We start from the raw sequence: 22,909 nt of genomic DNA on the forward strand, positions 1-22,909 counted from the left end.
GGGGCAGGGTGGGGTTTGGGGAGTGGGAGTGGGGTGGCTGTTCCCATCACCAGGGAAACATCACCTGTACTCTTTCCTTTGGCTGAACTAGGATGGTGGATCACTGCATTTCTTTGGATGATGAGCCATTATGCCTTCACCAGTAATCAGCCTATGCATTGGCCACACACACAAGTCAGACATGCTGTGATTTAAGTGAATAGTACATGGCCCTGAATGTACTCTTATAATTTTGATTTTGGAAAAAGAAAGAAAAACACAAGAAAATATATTAATTCCTCCTTGTCTTTTGAGATTTATGGGTGTGCAGAGGTACTGTAGGTCCCATGTCCTCTAGTGTACCACACTGTCCTGAGCTTTAATTCAAGTCTAAGAATGTCTGTCCTACCCTCTCAAAAATATTTTGAATGGAATAAATACCTCCTAGTTACTGTCTCTTTCTTTTTGTAGATAATTTGCCCCTTTGGCTGACATTATCTTTCTTCCTAAACAGGAGTAGTTTTTATGACAGCATTTGGAAGATGCTGATAGTTAATTATTCATCTAATGTCTATTAAAAGGGAGAGGTGGTAAAAAAAAAAACAAAAAAAACAGTTACTGGCCGGGCGCGGTGGCTCACGCCTGTAATCCCAGTACTTTGGGAGGCTGAGGCGGGCGGATCACGAGGTCAGGAGATCAAGACCATCCTGGATAACACAGCGAAACTCCGTCTCTATTAAAAATACAAAAAAATTTAGCCAGGTGTGGTGGCAGGTGCCTGTAGTCCCAGCTACTCGGGAGGCTGAGGCAGGAGAATGGCGGGAACCTGGCAGATGGAGCTTGCAGTGAGCGGAGATCGCACCACTGCACTCCAGCCTGGGCGACAGAGCGAGACTCCGTCTCAAAAAAAAATAATAATAATAAAAACCAAACAGTTACTTGTGAATTGAGCTACAATTAATAAAATTTCTATTTGTATTATTCTAACTGATGATTTAAAACTATGCAAATTGTTCCAAAATGTTTGTTCTTGTTTCTCTAGATGCAATCTCCCTCCTTTGTCAAGTGAATACACTAAGGATGTTGGATCCAAAAGTCAGTTAGTGACAGCTAATCCTAGCATAATTCGGCAAAGGTAAGAGTTTATGACTTCTGTTTGTGATGAACGAAGATGAAGTCTTCTCAAGTACTTAGCATCTCAAAGGCAGTGAGCATAATTCAGTTTGGGAAATCAAGAGGAAAACCATCTGGACAGGCAGGAAGGATGAAGAAGGGAATTGTAAATAAAGAAAGCAGGATTATGGGAATCCAAACAATATTTTATGCTTCCTCTGGGATTCTGTTTCTTGCCTTTAAAGATGATAGAAATAACAAGAAGATCAATTGTTTTGCTCAAAGAGCAGCACAATATTCTGTTTACTCATTACTGCTACTTTTCAGTTTGTTGGCTTCAGTCCCAATTTACTGATTGGCAACTGTGAACTGAATTAATATCAAGAATAAAAACAAAGCAATGGCCAATCCATTACATTGCTTTGGCCAATCCATGCATGCATTAAAATAGCAATATTGTCAGAATGTACAAGAATATGTGGTTATAGTATACTATATTACATTACATTATATTATATTCAATCATATTTGGGAGAGGAGATGTAAAATTCTTGTTCTAGCATCAATTCCAGAAATCTTGAAATTGCCTGGAATCTTGGAAGCTGCTGTGGGAGCTTCGGGGGCAGGGGAGGTGGTCGGTCTCTAATTGATGAAATGCATCAGCAAGCTATCAGCTGTTTCTCCAAGGACCGTTCATTGTAGAGAAGGAGTCCATCTCTGAGTAAAGAGGAATCAAGCATTGCTTTAGGTCCTCCTGTGTTCCTAGCAATTAGGAGTGAAATATCCAGATGTTCTGGGCCCAGGTGCTTTTCATCTAAGTCCTGTCCAAGTGAACAGCATGTGTGTTCACTTATTCACAACGTGGCACTACTTGTTTTGGTTCATAAGTATTCCCATAAAATAGATATCTAGAAATGCAATCAGCTTTTAATTTTGGGAGATATTGTTAAATTACCCTCCCCAAATGTACCATTTATCTTCAGTAATGGATAAGACTGCTTGTTACCCATATGTAAAACAATACTATTTGTGGAAAAAAAGGATACATTATATTTTACTTAATTTGCATTTTTCTGAATATAATAAGAGCTGAGTGGTATTGACTATTAGTATTTTTTCTTCTGCTCCTTTGTATTTTTTGCCTACTTTCGACTTGCTTTAAAAAATATTTTTCTATTGATTTATAGGAACTCTATATTATGGATATTAAGTCTTTGTATCAAATATTTTATTCTAGCCTGTCACATGTATTTTAATTTATATTCTATTGCAATTTAAAATTTTTTATGCGATGAGACTTGTAAATATTTTCCTTTATGGCTTCTTTTATAAAAACAGTCTTTCTTTGGATGATCTTTCTTACTCTGATGCTCCTCCCATGAAAAAAATATCCTGAATGCTTCTAATGCATTTATAGTTTATATTTAGAAATGTAATCCATGTAAATGTATTTATTTTTGTTCTTATAAGAGTAATTTTATTGTTTTTCAACACAAATATATGTTCATTATAAGAAATCAAACAGAAAAGTACAAAGAAGAAATAAGAGAACACTTACAAGAAGTTTTTTTATTAAAACAATTTAGTTTTAAATACCTATAGATTCACAGAAAATTGCAAAAAACAATTTACAGGAAGGTTCAACATAGTCTTTACCCAGTTTCCCCAAAAGGTGACATCTTTGACTATTATTTTGATTTAGGAATAAAATAACTTTTAAGAAGGAACACATGTTCCTTTGGAGGGAAATGGAACATTCAATATATTGTATCGAGGACCAGAAGATTCTGTTTTTCTACCCGAATATGTGGAGTTGGTGTAAGATTTAAAAAGGAATGTGAAAAAGAATGTTCAGAGCAAGATTTAGAACAAGATGAGGGAGAGAGGGAGGGAAGGAAATGAGGGAGGGAGGGAAAGAGGGGAGGGAGGGAAGGAGACGAGAGAGGGAAGGAGATGAGGGAGGGAGGGAGAGGGAGAGATTGTTTTGGGGGAAAAATATAAATACAAATGGAGGAAGGACAGGGTCAAAAATTAAATTTTGAAGAGGAAAGTAGTACTGTTGGTTAAGACTTAAGCTCACTATGAAGAAAACACGCATGGACAAGCAAGAATCATTATTACTAACATTGATAAGTATTTAGTTCACATTGCTGTGTGCCAGGTTCTGTGCCCTTTATAGGCAGTTCCTCACTTCATCCTTGAAACAATCCTAATAGACAGAAACTATTTTAATTTATGCATTTGACAGAAGAAACCTGTGATGTGGTGAATCTAGGAACCTGCTCATGCACACAGCTGCTAATAATTGCCTGGGACTTCACCCAGGCCTCTCTTATTCCAAAGCCCGTGCTCTCAACCAGTGACCATCTCTGAGAGAAAAAAAACCCAAACTGCTTTTTCCTCTGCTTTCACACTACAACACAGAAGACTGTGACAAAGAACCAGGGTTGGGGGGTCTGGCTCTTTCCAGTGACCAGCCCCCACCCTGAAGCTGCATAGGGCCTCAATCAACTCATTAACATGCAAAAAGATAGCACTGTGGAGTTTCTAAAGATTTTAGGCGTTGTATGCTACGAAATGAGATCAACGATCTCAAATATCTATTTCATAATATTACACCATCACACCCTCTGATCTTTTTCTGAAATCCCTGTGTTGCACAAGGAGACAATAGAGTTTCCCCAGAATAATCAACATAGAAAACTTCTGCCACCAAATGTGTTTGTGTTTTTCCCCCACACACCAAGCAAACAATCAATTCTGCAGCAGACACCAGCGGGGTATCTCCAATTCAATTCCAATGCTATCTACAGATAGTGTCACATCCCACAGATTGAGGGCTCAGTCCCACAAGACTACCCCCCACCCCCACCAGTCACAAGTATAGGCCTCTGGAACTTCGGACTGACTGGCTTCAAGTGGGGTTCCCCCAACTCTCTTTTTGGGCTTGATTAACTTGCTAGGGCAGCTCACAGAACTCAAGGAAACACTTACTTACGTTTACTGGTTTATTATGTTACAAAGGATTCAGATGAAGGAGTGCATAGGATGAGGGATGGGGGAAGGGACATGGAGCTTCCATGCCCTCCCTGGGCACACCACCCCCCCCAGAAACCTCCACCTTCTCATCTGGAAGCTCTCCAAGCCCTGTCCTTTCAGGTTTTTATGGAGGCTTCATTAGCAGGAGTGATTGATGAAACCATTAACCACTGGTGATCAACTTAACCTGTAACCCTTTTCTCCTCCCCAGAGGTCAGGGAGTGGGGCTGAAGTCCCAACCCTAGAATCCTGCCTTGATTCTTTCCAGTGACCAGCCCCACACTCTGAAGCTGCATAGGGCTGCCAGCCGTTAGTCAACTCCTTAAGATGCAAAAAGGTATCACTGTGGAGTTGCTAAAGATTTTAGGAGTTACGAGGTCGAAGATCAAATATGTATTTCACAACATTACTCCATCCCCCCCTCTGACCTTTCTCCATGATTCATGTGTTGCAAAGGAGACAGTAGCATTTTCACAGGTTATAAATAATTTTGTAAAAGTGAATGAAAGTTTCTTCATTTTAAAAAATGTATTCAATGTAACAAGATTTCTGTTCAAATCAATATGTGTACACCAATTCCATTTTGTGACAAGAAAAAATTGCATTTACAATAGAATAAAATAATATGATACACTTAATTAGACAAGAAAGCAAGTCCTCTTTGGAAAAAATATGAAATTTTATTGAGAGACACTTTAGACAACCTGATTAGATGTACTGATAATACCATGTGCATGATTGAAAGACTCAGTATTTAAAGGCACCAGATCTACCCAAATCTATCTGCAGATTCATTGAAATTCCAATAGAAATCCTAATGATGCATGTGTGTGTATATGTGTGTTAAACTTAAAAAGTTATGTAGAAATATGAAGAGCCGAGAATAGCAAAGAAGCTCTTGAAGAAAAAATGATGGGCAGAGTTGCTCTATAAGATGTTAAGACTTATTGAAAAGCTATTATAATTAAGACAATGTGGCTCTGATGAAGGGATAAACCAACTGAGCAGTGAAACAGAATAGGATACTTCTAAATATTTCCACATAGATATAAGCCAGTATATATGACAGATGTCGTATTTATATCAGTGATATAAATATGAAGAGCCAAGAATAGCAAAGAAGTATAAACTTTCCAAAATGATGTTGGATAATTAGATTACACATGGGAAAAAAATAAATTAAATTAAACCTCTACCTCATAACTTATACCAAAAACTATTTTCAGGTGGTTAAGACCTAAAAATAAAGCTGCTGGGCCTGGTGGCTCACGCCTGTAATCTCAGCACTTTGGGAGGCCGAGGCTGGTGGACTGGCTGAGGAGTTGAGACCAGTCTGGTCAACATGGCAAAACCTCGTCTCTACCAAAAAATACGAAAGTTAGCTGGGTATGGTGGCACGTGGCTGTAGTCCCAGCTTCTTGGGAGGCTGAGGCAGGAGAATTGCTTCAGTCCAGGATGTTGAGGCTGCAGTGAGCCTTGTTTGTGCCCTGCACCAAAGTCTGTCGAGTGAGACCCTGTCTCTAAAATAATAATAATAATAATAATAATAATTTAAAATAAAAAAATAAAACCAACTAACAATATGGCTAGGGACAAAAATGTAGCAAGTAAAACTATAAGGAGCAATAGTCACTTCTCAGGGTAGGAAGAGTATTGGGTTCAGGTGTAGAATAATGGGACCTCTGGATTGCTAGAAGTGTTCTTTTTCTTGGCCAGGCTGGTGTAACATGGATATACCTTCATGATGATTGCTTAGGCTGCACATGTATGTTAGATGCACTCTTCAGTAGATGTACTTTACTAAAAACATAAGAAAAAGGTATACTAAGTGCTGGAGGACTACACAACTTATAGTTAATTTTAAAGTTTCTCTGTTTGCTTTTTTGACAAAATTGAGTTCCAGAGAAGTATATTAGAGTGTAAGTTCTGTATAAAAGGGATCTCAGTGTCTTGAACATAAGGATTGATACAAACATTTTTTTTTTTTTTTGAGACAGTTTCACTCTTTTTACCTGGGCAGGAGTACAGTGGTGCAATCTTGGCTCACTGCAACCTCTGCCTCCCCGGTTCAAGAGATTCTCTTGCTTCAGCCTCCCAAGTAGCTGGGATTACAGGCATGTGCCACCACACCCAGCTAATTTTGTATTTTTTGTAGAGACAGGGTTTCACCATGTTTGCCAGGCTGGTCTTGAATCCTGACCTCGGGTGATCCACCTGCCTGGTCCTCCAAAAGTGCTGGCATTACAGGTGTGAGCCACCGCACCCGGCCAATAAAAATATTTGAATAGAAACATAGTTAAAGCCTTATCAGCACCACTGTTAGTGTTGTGAGGCTCTGTGCTCGAATTGGAATACAATGTTTTAAGCCATCAGTTATCAACTTTTTGTTTTATAGAAGGGATCAAACAGGTAGCAAGTGCTGGAAACTTTTGGTTAAATACAGCTGAGACTGTGTTCGTAGCATCTTGTTCACGTGGCTAGCAGTATATGCAAACAGGGTGGTATACAAAGTGCAAACACTTGTATATAGGGATTAAAATATAGATGATTCTCTACTACCATGGCACAGTAAAATGGAGGAAATAATATTGAAGTGAGAAAGGCAAGATGTATTTCTATATTAGAAGATTACCTTATTTATATTAGATATTCATATCTTGTAGTCTTCTGTCAAAGCTGTGCAAATCTAAGACATCAGTAGTTATTTTGTACTTTCATGTGATGAAAAATTAAACTCGTTGGGCAAAGATGTGCAGTGGAAATGCTAATTTTCATAGCTGTCTCCAAAATCTTGATTCTCCTAAAAATATTCTATCAGAAGTTATAAGCATTAAGAGTTTTCACTGTAAAATTCTGTTAGAAAATATCAGTAACAAGATAAAACAGGTTTTAGAAAAATTAAGCATACATATGTGAGAGGCACTCATAATTATAGTGACAAAAAGAAAGTTAGAGAAGGTAATACTTATTACTCTATCTAAAAGAAATTCTCAGTAAGAAGGAGCTTTGCTACAGTAAGAAGGAGCTTTGCTACAGCCTTTGTTAGGATATCTTGTTTGGAGTGCATTCTTCTTGACAGTACCCGGAACAAAAAGATTAGTTAGGGTGCCTGAGACATAAGATTAGAAAGGGCTTTGCAGTCACATTCATCCTTTGATTGAATTTTTATGGGCGAAGAGAGGAGAGGTGGTTTTAATCTGGCAGCTGGATGTTTAAACTCCTTGCTATTATCCTTTTTCTTCCTTTGCTGGCCTTTGCAGGTGGAAGGCAGAGGATTCATACATATCATTACCCTTCATCAATGCACCATCTGTAGCCCTTGTTCTTAAAACATTTTTGTTCGAATACTCTTTATTTTATTTTTATGAATTTAAGGAATATAGTGCCATTTTGTTACATGGCTATATTTTGTAGTGGTGAAGTTAGTGTTCAAATATCCTTTAAAAGATTTTTTAAATCCATGATTCCTTGATTATTTTTAATTAACCTAATTTTTGTGGCATAGGTTAAATTGTTGCCAAGTGTGGACTTTTCAGGGCATTATATACATATGCTTTATATTGTCAGAATTTCAGAAGTGCAGATCTAGTTCTTCCGATGTTACATTTCCTCATGGCAAAATCAGTCACTTTGTCAAATTAATTTATTAAGTTAACTTTTTGTCAGAAAAGATGGACTACTTTAATTCAAATAAGTGTTACAGTATAATCCAATATAATTATTCGGTTTAATTATATTGGGTTTAATATAAACCCACTTCTCAGGTTTAATTATTCAACATATACAGTATGGGGAACTGTCAAGAGTTTGTCCCCTGGATAAAATAAGGCACAGCTCCTTTCTATTTCTTCTAAATAAGTTTTTGCTTTTGTTCAGGGGATATTCCCTCAGAAGGTATGTATTTTGGAAATGTTTCTTTGTTTGCTGGCCTAGCAGCTTTTATCCTTTGGGGCAATGCATCATTATAATATTTGGGATAATAGGAGGCATGACTTTCTTTTGCGAAATAGAAAAACAAAAATTATGGAAATTGAATTTGGAAAAGAGAGTTCTTTAGACTGTCAGATTGGTCTTGAGCAAATATATTTTAGAAAAAGTATACATATATATTTGAAGATCTGGAAATTTATGGGGAGGAGGAGGAATAAAATGAGAGCCAACAAATATTTCTTGAAATCTACTCTGGGACATGACATACAAAGTTGAATGAGATGGCCTCAAACCCTGAAGTTGCTCACAGAAGCAGACATGTCCATGGTTGTAGTGTCCACGGAAGGGATTTTATAAATTTGAGGGAATCCTTCTGTATTAGTCCATTCCCACATTGCTTGCCGTGAGCAGAGATCGTGCCACTGGACTCCAGCCTGGGTGACAGAGCAAGACTCCATCTCAAAAAATAAATTTCGGAGACTGGGTACTTCTTAAAGAAAAGAGGTTTAATTGGCTCATGGTTCTGCAGACTTTACAGGAAGCATGATATTGGCATCTGCTCAGCAACTAGGGAGGCCTCGGTATACTCACAATCATGGCAGAAGGCAAAGGGGGAGCGGGCACGTCACATGGCTGGAGCAGGAGCAAGAGAGAGCGAGCAAGCTGCGACACTTTTAAACAGCCAGGTCTCATGATAAGTCACTCACTATTGCAAGGACAGCACCAAGGGGGTGGTACTAAGCCATTGATGAGAAATCATCGCCATAATCCAATCACCTCCCGTTAGGCCGCACCTCCAACATTGGGGATTACAATTCAATATGAGATTTGGGTGTGGACACAGATACAAAGCATATTACCTTCTGAAATTATACAAAATGTTCTTTACAGAAAATAATAAAAACTTGGCTGGGCATGGTGGCGTGTTCTTATAGTCCCAGCTACTCAGGAGGCTGAGGTGAGAGGATTGCTTGAGCCCAGAAGGTTGCGTTAGGGTTAGGGTTAGGGTTAGGGTTAAGGTTAGCCATGATTGCACTCTTGCCTGGGCAACAGAGCAAGACCCGGTCTCAAAAAAAAAAAAAAAAAAAAGAGTTGGCATGAACTAGGAAACAGAAAGGTATTTAGAACAAATGTAGTAAAAATCATGGTGGAGTTAAACTTTTAAAATTTGTAAATGCATAACTTTTAATTCAATAAGGGGACTTGATATGAGACCTCAGTATTTATTTTGAGGTATCACCTGAGGAATATCTTCCCATACAAGTAGAAGAGATTTTATCCAATGGTTAGTGCCTCTAAGTTTAATAAAGGGAATTGAGAATGTAGAGATAATCACAGGGGGAACAATTGTTTATATCATTAATGTACTTTTTAAATAATAACTTGAGCTTTGAGGAAAATAACTTGGGTCCAAGATTACAGCAATTTATCTTTAAAATTGTGTACAACTCAATGTACACATACTGTACATGAATGTTTCAAACTGTGTTCCTAAAACTTCTGTATCTCTTTTGCTGTCTGACTTCTTTTTTTTTTTTCCTCCAAACTCAGAGCAGCTTATCAGTGTTTGTATCAAGGCTTCAAAGTCATTGATAGCTATTTATTCTAACATCTGTTCTGAAATAAGGGAATTAGAAGGCAGAAAATAAAACTGCAACTAGAGATAGCAAGGAGGAGATAGAAAAGAAAAGCCCCTAAAAATATGAATACATGGAGTTGGTGTCTGAGAGGCAATATTACATAGCAGTGAAGAACACAAGTTTTGATTAGAACGGATTTGTTTTCAAATTATAGTGCTAGTGCTAGTAAGTGTTTCTGCCTACTAGCTATGTAACCTTAGTTACTTAATGTACCATATGTCAGTTGAGTATAAAAATTATTTACCTTGGGGACTGTTGAGAGATATAAATGAGATAATGTAACTGCATCTAGTAGAAGCTATTCTGACTGATATCCAAAGTAGCTACTCAAGAGGACTCTCCTGTTGCAGTACATTTTGTTCTTGGATAAAACATATTATTTAATACATTATTGTACTCATCAGATTTAGAGAAATCTCCAAGAATATCTGCATGCCCACCTTCCCCACAAAAAAACAAAAACAGAAAATGAGGGAACAAAAACCAGACCAAATGGTGTGAATTCTAAAAGTCAGGTACCAAAACTTAGAAAAGAGACCAATCTCTGGACTCACCATGTTAATGGGTGTCCCATATTAAGTCCTGAGAAGGAGCCTATTGTGGTTCCAGGTCAGTAGCAGCCCCTGGCTTCCAACAGAAGCAAACAAGTTTCTTCTGGAAGAAAGCTCATGGAATTCTCATATACTATGTTCAAACAAATGATAGCTCATAAGCAAACACTCAAAATGCACACAAGCCATCAATAATGTAAATTCTCAGAGACAAAAATCAAACAAAAAGTAACAGATGAATTTAATGCCTGAGAACTTATTGGAGTTGTCAGATGCAGTAGATTACTAAATATGTAATCTTTATAGGAAATAAAAAGAATGAGAAGCCAATAAGAGAATATCCAAATTAAATAGGTAGACTTGAAAAAGAACTAAATTGAACCTTAAGAAATGAAAAATCTAATTGTTGAAATGGAAAGACATCAAATTAGACATAACTGAAGAGAGAATTTGTGAACTGGAAGACAGAGCAAATAATTTTCCAGATAATGAGGCTATGGAAAATATAAAGGCAAGACAAAGAAACATGGAGGATAGAATGAGAAGGAGTATGTTAAAGTGGAATTGTGGAACTATAAAACAGAGATAGGAACTCTTCCAGAATTCATGATTAATGTGATCCATAAGTAAAAAGTAATGTGATCCAAAACACAAAGTATCAAGCAGATCAATTAAAATTTTTAAAAATGCAAACAGACAATTTTAGTGAAACAGAACTAAAGATAATAAGAAGCTTATAAAAGCACACAGAAAGACAGATCACCTGCAAAAGAATAATTATACTAAAAACAAACTTTAACAGTAAAAATGGACATCAGGAAGCAGTGGAAGAGTATCTTCAAAGTGCTGAGAGAGAAACTATCAACATAGAAATGTATATTCAGCAATCTATTTCTTCAATAGTTGTTTCAATAGAAAATGTTTTCTAAAAAACAGACACAGATTTTTTACCTCCAAATATCCTTCATTGGGAGAAAATCTGAAGAATATATCTCAGAAGAAGAGTATGTTACTCCAGAAAAAAACATCTGGCATGCAAATGAATTGCTAAACATAGCAACAAATCTAAACAATTTTATCTGTATAAAATAATTACTATCTTACATTATTTTTGCAGATGATTTGTGTGATCAAAACAAAAGACAACTAAAATACTGGAAAATGACATTGCATAAGTTAGGAGGGGGAGATTGAAGTGTTTTTAGCTCTTCTTTCAATTTTTTACTTCTTAGTGACAAGTCATCCTTTTGTCTTAAGCAGCAACAGCAGTAATTTTAGTATCTTTCACTGTTTCTGTGGGTCAGGAATTCAGGAAGAACTAGGCTGAACAGATCTGTCTCATGATCTCTCACATGGTGGCTGGAGTTGAAATGGCAAAGGCTTGGAGAAGCCGCGGCTGGACAAACATCTCCCTTCCTGTAGTCTCAGGGCTTTCCATATGGTTTCTCCTTGTGAATTACTGTGGGCACCCTCACAGCATGATTGACTGTAGGAGGCAAACTTTAAGTGTAAAGTGTGAAACTGGCTAATTATCTTACCAACTCCATATATGCCAAGAGCCTCTTTGAGCAAGATGGTAGGGGTCCATCTGTGAACAATTCATTGCAGAGTTGATTATGTATTCAGTGATTTCAGATTGTCCAGCTATTAATGAACTTTCTTCATTATCCTCATGAAAATGGATGACAGTAATATTTATTAGTATGTGAATATTTCTATTACTTTATTAAAATAAAAATGACTTTATTGCTAAATTTGTATTTGTAATTCATTTTATTGGAGAATAGAAACCATGTAGATTAAATAGAATATAGTCTCAATGATTACTAATTGTATTGCATTGGATTATATATTGTTTAAAACAATATTTTTATTTTAAAAAAGTTTTCTTTCCAACTGGAATTATGAGAACATATCTGTATGTTTCTGTTACTAAGTTGCTTTAATTTGTTTAATAGAATTTTAAAAATCAGAGCTTTAGTGTTATTGCATTTATAAATCATGATATGTATTTTTAACCGAAGTTTCCACTGTAGCTTTCATATTTGAATCTCTTTGGACACACACACCCTGCACACACACAATACATGCGCTCACACACGTGCACATACACACAGTAATGAGACAAAGGAGAATCAGAATCACAATGCAAATTGTTGACAAGGGCAGAATATAAATTAGTCAGACAGATATCATATCTGATAAATATTATTGCAAATACAAATGAAGGGAAAGGCAGAAAAAGGAAGTGCTACCCACATGGTTAAATTACCATATTTTATTGATTGTGAGCTGCAAAGTTTTTAATATTTTAACATCTGTGAAACAGCTGCTTCTTACAGCCTCTGTTGTCCAGTTGGAAGCTGAGGCATAGTTGGCACTGGGAGTACATATTTGTCACCTTGCTCATAGCTGCTCCTATGCTGTCCTCCTAATTAAATTATGCACATTGTTGGTACTGCACATGTTGAGTTTGATTGGCATTTAAAATATCTCCAAAAAGATTGAATATCTATTGTGTATAAAGGTGGAAACAAAGCCTGGGATGTAAATTTGATTTGTAAGCAAATTACTTCAGAGAAATAATGGAAGCAATTTTATGTTTTCTTGTAAAGCAGCATAAAAAAGGAAGAAGAAAATAACCACCAGCGGATGACGGTTTATTTTAAGTAGTTACTAAGATGTGTGCAAAATGATTGTCTAGACAATGCAGATGAATGCAGGAAAAATTGTTGTGTTCCTTAGAATGCATGAAAAATGCCAGAGCAAGAAGAGACTAGTACAGGACTATTCACAATACTATTATAAAAACACTGAGGCATGGTTTTATTGGCAGTGTTTTTTTCTTTATAGTTAGTAAATAATATCTTTTTTATTTTTTTGAGACAGAGTCTCGATCTGTCACTCAGGCCGGAGTGCAGTGGTGCGATCTCAGCTCGCTGTAACCTCTGCCTCCTGGGTTCAAGTGATTCTCCTACCTCAGCCTCCTGAGTAGCTGGAATTACAGGCACCCACCACCATGCCCGGCTAATTTTTGTATTTTTAGTAGAGATGGGTTTTGTATTTTTAGTAGAGACCATGGCCAGGCTGGTCTCGAACTCCTGACCTCAAGTGATCCGTCCACCTTGGCCTCTCAAAGTGTTGGTATTACAGGCATGAGCCACCGCACCCAGCCAAATAATATATTATATTTGATAAAATATAATTTGTTTTAAATAAACAATATCTGCTAATTCCTCTGAAATACAAATGATTAGATAGAAAATGAAACGGAATATTTGGAGGAAGCATGGCACATAAAAGAAAATACTAAGCGCTGCACAACCATGAGGCACATCGAATGGATACGTTGAGAGGTAAGTAATGCATGTATTAGCATTATCCTGATTTTTCAGTGAAAACTTTTGTGACAGACAAGTTAGATGATTTGCTTCAATCAGCTATTAAGTGGCAGATTAGGCACTTGAACCTAGGTCTTTGGTTTTTTTTTTGAGAAGTAGTTCAAGAGATACTGTGGAGAGGTTTATGGTTGGTATAGCAGCTTGCCCGTGTTTTACTGGGAGAGAAGAGAAAACAAGAAAATTCCAAGAGGTTAATAATGAGTTTACCATTTAAAAGAGAAAAGGAGGATTTATTGACTTGAGATACTTGAGTGAAACTCCTGGGGAGACAAAAAAGAGTGATTTATGATTCTGTACTCTGTATTTCAAAGATTCTGACAGTAACAGAATATATGAAAGGGTGAAAGAATGCATGCTCGGTAAATGTTAAAAAAAAATACGCCACCACAGTACTCTACTCTTACACTTGATTGATATTTTTGCTGGGATTTTATTTCTACTTTGGAAATCCTTTTAGCATTTCAAAGATGTTCCTCCAATGTTTCTTCTCAGATTCAGTGTTGCTTCCGAGAAAACTGATGTCATTGTGATTCCTGATCTTTTGTGTATGACCTGTACGTCTACTTACTCCTGCGTTCTAATCTGATCTTCTTCCTCGCCTCATATTTTGAAATTTCACAGTGATACGCCTAGTGATTGGCTTAATTTCATTCATTGTGCTGGCATGCAGTGGACCTTTTCAATCTGCAAGGTTATGTCCTTTCATTATGGAAATTTTTCTTGAGTTATTTCCTTAATTCTGCTTTGCCGATTGCAGTAGGCAGTTGTTAGTTCTCTTATTTGACCCACCAGGAACACGTGACACATTGATTTTTCTCTCCTTAAACCACTTACTTCACTTAGTTTCCAAGTCAACACTGTTTAGATTCTCTTGCCATTTTATTTTTTGTTTTTATTTTAGTTTTTTTTTTTTTTTTTTTTTTTTTTTGAGGCAGAGTCTCTCTCTGTCACCTGGCTGGAGTGCAGGGGTGAGATCTTGGCTCACTGCAACCTCCGCCTCCCAGGTTCAAACCATTCTCCTGCCTCAGCCTCCTGAGTAGCTGGAATTACAGGCATGTGCCACCACGCCCAGCCTATTTTATTCACTTTCTACAGGATTTTATCCAGTCTCAGGGCTTAAATACTATATGTATATCCTCTGATGACTCTTAAATTTGTACTCTGAGACCTATTCTTTTATCTCCAGACTCATATACCTAACTCCCAGCTTGTCTAATCTATTTGGATATGTAATATGAATATCAAACTTAAAATAACCAGTACAGAACTCCTAATTCCCCCTTTTCTGCGAACCTGTGTATTCTGTCATTTTCCCCATCTCAAAGAAATGGAAACTCCATTTTTCATTTGCTCAGCTCAAAAATCTTGAATTGGAGTCCCCACTGGCTTATTTTATTAAATCCACTGCTAAATTACGGTGGCTCTACTTTCATATTTTATGACCATTATTCACCTCTTCCACTGTCACGACCTTGGTCCATGTGTCTGCCGAATAATTGCAGTCATCTCCCAACAAGTTTTTATGCTCTCAGCCTTACCGCTGTGCTATTTAGTAGCTTATTGCCTCTCAGCTGCAAAACCACTTTCACATACCCTGGTTTGTGTTGCTGAAACCAGGATTTTACAAATCACGTTTCCCCCTTACCAGCTAGTTTCCAACTGGGGGCACTAGAGGGACACTATGGGAGGCTGAAAGGGGAAAGGGATTTGTTCCTTCCTCCTCGTGTCCTGTGGGTCTCCTGTCTCCTTGTGGTTCCTATGAGAATAACCCTAGCAACCATTCCTTTCCATAGCAGTAGCTAAATTCAACTGGCAGCGTTTCTCCGCACTTTAAACCTAGTCAACACACACGTAAGAGATTCTTATTCTTGTCTTTTAAACTTTGACATTTGTAAAACCACAACAACCCAGTCTAAGAATAAAGCTAATTCTTTGGGAGGCTGAGGCAGGCAGATCACGAGGTCAGGAGATCGAGACCATCCTGGCTAACACGGTGAAGCCCTGTCTCTACTAAAAAATACAAAAAATTAGCTGGGCGTGGTGGCGGGTGCCTGTAGTCCCAGCTACTCGGGAGGCTGAGGCAGGAGAATGGCGTGAACCCAGGAGACGGAGCTTGCAGTGAGCCAAGATCGCACAACTGCACTCTAGCCTGGGTGACAGAGCAAGACTCCATCTCAAAAAAAAAAAAAAAAAAAAAGCTTATTGCATTAGCACAAAGTAGAAGAATTAGTTTATCCTTGGCCATCCCAAACTCTTATGCTTCTTTATTCTAGCCAAGCGTTTTCTTCCCACATGGGCTGGTTTTTCTACTTTAAATTATCATTTCATCTTACAGTTTTTTCCGTGGTACTCTTCAGCTCAGGAAAAAAAAAAAAAGCTTATTCTAATTAATTTGATAAAATTATTAGTCTCTTCCCTGTTTTGGAATGAAGGTGTTAGTGATAGGGTGGTGATCATGGAACAGTTGGAATGTCAAGTCAGGATTTCCAGCAGGGCATGAGTCTTTGGAAAATCACATGCAACATTGTTCATTTAATTCATTTGGAAATTCATTAAATTTTCCAAATATGAGTATTTAAATATATAATATTATATATGTATGATTATATCTATTATATATTTATATATAATTAAGTATAATTATATCTATAAAGTATGTAATTATATATTTAAATATTCATGCTCACTTATTTTCACAACTCAACTTACAAAACATCAAGCTCACCAACATACTTCTAGTTGTTTGGGATATGCAGATATGTGATTCTTAGAAGAGGCCTCACCTTCCCTGGGAAGTACATCAGAATCTGCAGAGGCAGTGGCCCAAGAGATCTTAATGTTTATTAAAGATAAATGTGGGTTAAAAACAACAGTCTGGGGACTGCTGCTTTCCATTACCCCCTCCCCAATTGTGGTATCCTTGCTCCCATTCCCAGTGATGTGGTGTTCCTTGGTTCCAAGAGGCCTGTCCTTCAGCAGTGCCCTGTGATTCAGATCTTCTCAACTCAATGTCTAGTCTCTACTCTATTCAAGATGATAGTGAGTCATTTGATAAACATAACTTTGTTGAAATGTTAGTAGTTTATAAGGGGTAATGTTTTACTTCTCTCTGTGGTTTGCATTTTAACTGGAGCCACCCTGAGGAAACTAAATGCTTTAAAGAAATAGAATAATTCTTTAACTGGAGAAACTGCAGACACTTTGACTGTCTTGGGAGTGGGGGGCTGGGCAGGGAATTTTAGATGGGGGATTGGAAAGGAATCCTTCATGTTCTTTACATCATTCCATTTATACAGCTAGTTATTCCTAGGGCTGACCTTGCTACCACAAGATTAATGATGGCTTTTGGAGAACTAATGGGAAACAGATTCTACTCTTTTGTATTACAGAGCCCCAGAGAGGGCAGGATTCAGCGTCTATAGCTGTCCTGTAAGACTAGAGGCTCTTAGAAGGTTGCCTTTTTCATGGTTTACATCTCATGGCAACAAATTCTGTGAAAAAAGAGATTTCATTCCTCAAATATATGCTAGATCATAATATGTGCCTGATGTCACTAAAACTCCAGAAGGCAAAGGTTTCATAACAGATTCTCATTAGATGGAAGTTTTCTGATTTTTGTGTAAGAGCATTATTTTGTAAGAGCTTGACACTATTTGTTTGAACAATTGTTAAATAAATATTTTGAAAGAGAGATTTAAAGTCCTGGACGAGTGAAACTAGTGGTTATTGGTACTTACATTACTTAATCTCTGCTGCACTTAACACATGTTTCTGCATTCTTGATATTCTTTCCACCCTATGTCCCAACACAGCTCTCTTTACTGTTTCTTGTTAGCTTCCTTTGTTGGTTTTCCCTTTATCTGCTACCTTAATGTTGGTGTTCCCTAGTGTTGAACTACCACTAGTTCAGACCTGTCCCAGGCCTTGAATCTCTTCTGTGCTTCAGACAGCTATGTGTCTACTGGCCAACTCCACTTAGAAATCCCCAGGTACCTCATGTTTCATGTGTCCTTAAAGTGAATAATTTTTCTCTCCCATCAAACCATCCTTGGTCCTGTAGTCATCATCACAGTTATTGGCACCATCTTTCAAGCCACCATGGTGGATAACCTTGAAGTTATTCTTTTTTTTTTTTGAAACCCGGTCTTGCTGTGTCACTCAGGCTGGAGAGCAGTGGTGCCATCACAGCTGACTGCAGACTCGACCGCCTGGGCTCAAGCAATCCTCCCACTTTGGCCTCTAAAGTAGCTGGGACTACAGGCGCATGCCACCATGCCCAGTTAATTTTTTAATTTTTGTAGAGACAAGTTCTCCCTGTGTTGCCCAGGCTGGTCTCAAATCCCTGGCCTGGAGTGATCCTCCCCTCTCAGCCTCCCAAAGTGTTGGGATTACAGGCATGAGCCACCATGCTCAGCCCTTGAAGTCATTCTTGTACAACCTTGCTGTCATCATCCCTATCTATTAATCTACAAAACACTGTTGATATCACTTTTATATTATCCATGAACTCTGTTACTGTCTCATTATTTCCACTGCCATTGTCTTTGTTCAGGCTATTCTAATTCCTTGCTGAAAATAGTGTCCTAAGACCTTCCTTCAACACCCCTCCCCTGTTTTTTTACAGTATGGATTTGTCTTTTAAAATCCAGAAAATCCAGAATCAATATTCTTCACTGGCTCCCCATTACTTTTTTGTTTTTTTGGAGATGGAGTCTTGCTCTGTTACCCATGCTAGAGTGCAGTGGTGCGATCTCGGCTTACTGCAACCTCTGCCTCCCAGGTTGAAGCGATTCCCCTGCCTCAGCCTCCTGAGTAGCTGGGATTACAAATGCCCACCACCATGCCCAGTTAATTTTTGTATTTTTAGATGAGATAGGGTTTCACCATGTTGGCCAGGCTGGTCCTGAACTCCTGACCTCGTGATCCACCTGCCTTGGCCTCCCAAAGTGCCAGGATTACAGGCATGAGCCACCGCGCCCAGCCCCCATTAATTTTTAAATGGAATCTTGGGTCATCATCCCCACCACTGTCTCCTACTTTCTTCAGATGCCAGTATCACTTGTCATTCTCCAGGGACCACACTCACCAGTAGCTCTGCACACATGCAGTGTCCTCTGCCTAGAGTCTTTCTTTGTATTGTCCCTTCCAAGGATTAGCTCTCCAATGGCAATGACTCTGTCTCTTTTTATCTTTTTATTCTCAGTATCTAGCAGAGTGTTTAACACAGTTGAGTCATTAGCAAGTATCTGGGTTAGTATGTGCCATTCTGGTGAAATGTTATATTCCAACTTTTAAATTAAATTAGCATAAATAAACACATAGACAAAAAAATCTACAAGAGAACTGAAAAATAGGATAAGAGAAAAATAAAATGCTAGAATCTGCAGGGAATTTCCACTAACTGCAGCAAGGAGAGGGTTGGGTTGAGAGTCATAATCCTAAACTAAGCCTGCTGAACCAGAATAGCACAGAAATCTGGGAAGAAGATGGGAAAAGACTGTGACTCAACCCCACTCTATCCACTGGCAAAGAAACACAGAAAATCCCAAAGCTGTGTGAATTCTTTTCTTAGCTGGCTAGGGCCATGCCCTTTCTTCTCTTAATCAGTTCTTCTCTTTCCTTATCCACTTGACAACCATACTTCACAATACACAAAACTGCCATGGGTAGAGAGTGAAAAGTAGAGGCAGTATCACTTTGCAGGCTGAGCTGTGTAAAGACTTTAGGAAACCATTCAAGGAGGGAAGATTAGAAGAAGAGCCCTTAGAACAGTGCAGCTGGAGGTGCAATTTTTATTTCTATCACTAAAGGAAAAATTAAATTCTGCATATGACTCCCTAACCATCATCAGACAACCTGTCAGTTGGAGTAGAAGATCTTCCCTCAGTTTAGCAAAAATTTTAGATGATTGTTTGCTAGACATGAGAAACCAGGCTCAGGACTTGGCACTGTGGCATTCTTTGTAAGTCTAGGTCTAAGAAAGAAAATGCACAAATACTCAAATGATAAGTGCCTGAAGATAAAAGGATACCATATATACCTTTTTGAAACCAAATATGGTTCTGGAATAAGTTTCTTGCTTTATGTTTGTTTTTCTACTATTTAAGATAAATAATAGAAAAAAAATTTGATATAGAACACCTCAAAACATATTTTTTTTGTTTTTTTGTTTTGTTTTGTTTTTTGAGACAGAGTGTTGCTCTGTCACCCAGGCTGGAGTGCAATGGCACCATCTCGGCTCACTGCAACCTCCACCTCCCGGGTTCAGCGATTCTCCTGCCTCAGCCTCCCGAGTAGCTGGGATTACAGGCGCCCACCACCATGCCTGGCTGATTTTTGTATTTTTAGTAGAGACGGGATTTCACCGTGTTGGCCAGGCTGGTCTCGAACTGCTGACCTCGTGATCTGCCTGCCTTGGCCTCCCAATAGTGCTGGGATTACAGGCGTGAGCCACCGCGCCTGGCCTCAAAACATTTTATAACACAGAAAATGTGACTTAAAGACTCAGAGGAAAGGTCAGGTGTGGTGGCTCACACCAGTAATCCCAGGACTTTGAGAGGCCAAGGTGGGTGGATCATAAGGTCAAGAGATTGAGACCATTCTGGCCAACATGGTGAAACCCCGTCTCTACTAAAAATACAAAAATTAGCAAGGTGTGGTGGTGGGTGCCTGTAATCCCAGCTACTTGGGAGGCTGAGGCAGGAGAATCATTGAACCTGGGAGGCGGAGATTGCAGTGAGCCAAGATCACGCCACTGCCCTCCAGCCTGGCAACAGAGCCAGACTCTGTCTCAATAAAAAATGATGAGTTCGTGTCCTTTGTAGGGACATGGATGAAACTGGAAAACATCATTCTCAGTAAACTATCACAAGGACAAAAAACCAAACACCGCATGTTCTCACTCATAGGTGGGAATTGAACAATGAGAACTCATGGACACAGGAAGGGGATCATCACACTCCGGGGACTGTTGTGGGGTGGGGGGAGGGGGGAGAGGGGAGGGACAGCATTAGGAGATACACCTAATGCTAAATGACGAGTTAATGGGTGCAGGAAATCAACATGGCACATGGATACATATGTAACAAACCTGCACATTGTGCACATGTACCCTAAAACCCTAAAGTATAATAAAAAAGAAAAAAGAAAAGAAAAACAACAACAACAACAAACAAACAAAAGAGACTCAGAGGAAAAACACACATAGAAACCTGCTTTTGCAGAGGAAATAGAAACAATTTCAAAGCCTTAGCTTGATGACTTAATAAGAATTGACCCATTAGGTGCACAGAGTGGTTAGGTATTAGAATAAAGGATGAGCTGAAAGCTGAGATGAAAAGAGAGATGGCTGAGAGCAGGCAGAATTGCAAAGAAAGCAATAAAGTTCATGTTGGATGTTGCAAAGAGCAGAGTTACAGTGCAGAAAGTAAACCCCATAATATTTCCATTTTAAGAATGTCGAGGAAAAAAACTCAGAGAGATGAATATAATGAGGAAAAAAAAGATGAAGGAAAGGGAAAGGAGATTCATCCTAAAGATGACAAGTTTTCTGAAGAAGAATCAAGAAAGAATTTAAAAAAGTAATCATCAGACCCAATAAGAAAAACAAAAAAGTTTTAACGGCCAAAAGGCTTTCCAGAGCTGAAACAGGACTGGGTCCACAGACAGAAGTACTTAGTTACATTCCAGGTAAAATTAATGCAAAAAGACCCACATTTAGACATATTGTGATGAATTTTTACACTTCAAAGATAAAGAGAAAAACTCTACAAGCATCCAATCAGAAAAATGTGATTTACCTACAACGGAGTAAGAGTCAAGGTAGCTTCAAACTTTTCCCTATCACTAAGTTTCAGGACAGATGTCATGGTAAGTACCAAGATGTGAATGATTCTTTAAAAAGTCTAGCCAAGTTGTCATATATATAATACGAGGGTTCAGAAAGGTTATTTCTCAAATATTCTTCTTGAATTTTTTTAATATAAAGTATGTACTATATACATATGTATTATGAATATCCACTACAGCTGAGAGCCAAATATTCAAGAATAAGAATTTGCAGTATAAGATACTGATAGTAATTCAAAAGCAATTAAAAGTATACAGATTGAAACGGTGTGCTGGTAAATGTTTCAAAACCAGCTCTGGGGTGGGGAAGAAAGCCTTCATTTTTAGTGTTTGCTGATGTACATGATGTAAGTACCGCCCCCACGGCCAAGTCAAGCTACCATTGTGATGTTAATGTGGAGTTAGGGAGTGATAAAAGGTAAACTGAGGTACACTAAAATTTTAAAGAGTTTATTTTAGCAAATAGTGGTTCTTGTTTCAGAAAGCACCAAACCAAAGGTGGTTTCAGGCTCTGCAGAGGGAATGCAAGGAGAAGGCTTTTTATGGGGTGAACGCTGAAATAAAGCAAGAGAACATTTGATTGGTAACAGTTACAGAGTTGCCTTATTTGGTCTGTCCTGCAGAAAAGTGTTTAGTTACATAACCATCAGTTTGTTAGTTGGTGGCTTCTGATAAATTGAGCTTAAAATGTTTCATTTTTCTTTAACATAGGTGTTTACAAGAAATATTAATAGCTCAAGTTTTGTTTCATTTATGTTTGCAGATCAAGCCAGTTTCATTTTTCTTTAAAATAGGTGTTTATAAGAAATATTAGTAGCTCAAGTTTTGTTTCACTTATGTTTGCAAATCAAGCAAGGTTAAGGCCACTTATGAGCTCTGACTGGCTTTGTCTGCTCAAGAATTCCTCAGCCCTGGTCTCCATTTTAATTTACTTTAATAGGAGAAATGTGAGCAATTGGTCCTCACGTGCCTACTAGGATCCAGCTACTAGTAGGATCAGATCCTAATAATTAGGATCTGGACCTATTATTTCACTCTTTGATCACAAAATAACTTAAATCTTCGTCTGAGGCCATATATCAAAATTAACCATATAATCATTTTATTAGTTTCTTAGGGCTGCTACCACAAATTACCACAAACCACAAAAACAACAGAAATTTGTTTTCTCAGAATTTTGGAGGCTAGAATTTTGAAATCAAGGTGTCAGCAAGGTCAGGCTCTCTGTGAAGTGTCCAGGGCTCTAGAGGAGGACCCTTCCTTACATCGTCCTAGCTTCTGGTGGTGTCTAACAATCTGTAGCTTTCCTGGCTGATAGACTCAGCACTCCATCTCTGCCTCTGTCCTCACACAGCATTCTTCCTGTGTATGATCTATGTCGCTGTTTTTCTTTTTATAAGGCTGCCAG

The 22,909-nt window shown here is 38.2% G+C and overlaps 1 protein-coding gene across 3 annotated transcripts in view; it reads left to right on the top strand.

Annotated features, from left to right (window-relative positions):
* ST8SIA1 (ST8 alpha-N-acetyl-neuraminide alpha-2,8-sialyltransferase 1) overlaps nt 1–22,909 on the top strand; it is a 129,370-nt gene that overhangs the window by 82,456 nt on the left and 24,005 nt on the right. For all 3 annotated transcript variants that reach the window (XM_030804470.1, XM_003265592.4, XM_012502468.2), the window contains one exon: nt 1,022–1,114. In XM_030804470.1, the coding sequence (XP_030660330.1) occupies nt 1,022–1,114 (93 nt within the window). The remainder of the gene's footprint in view (nt 1–1,021; nt 1,115–22,909) is intronic.

The sequence above is a fragment of the Nomascus leucogenys genome, chromosome 23, assembly GCF_006542625.1.
Source record: "Nomascus leucogenys isolate Asia chromosome 23, Asia_NLE_v1, whole genome shotgun sequence".
NCBI lineage: Eukaryota > Metazoa > Chordata > Mammalia > Primates > Hylobatidae > Nomascus > Nomascus leucogenys.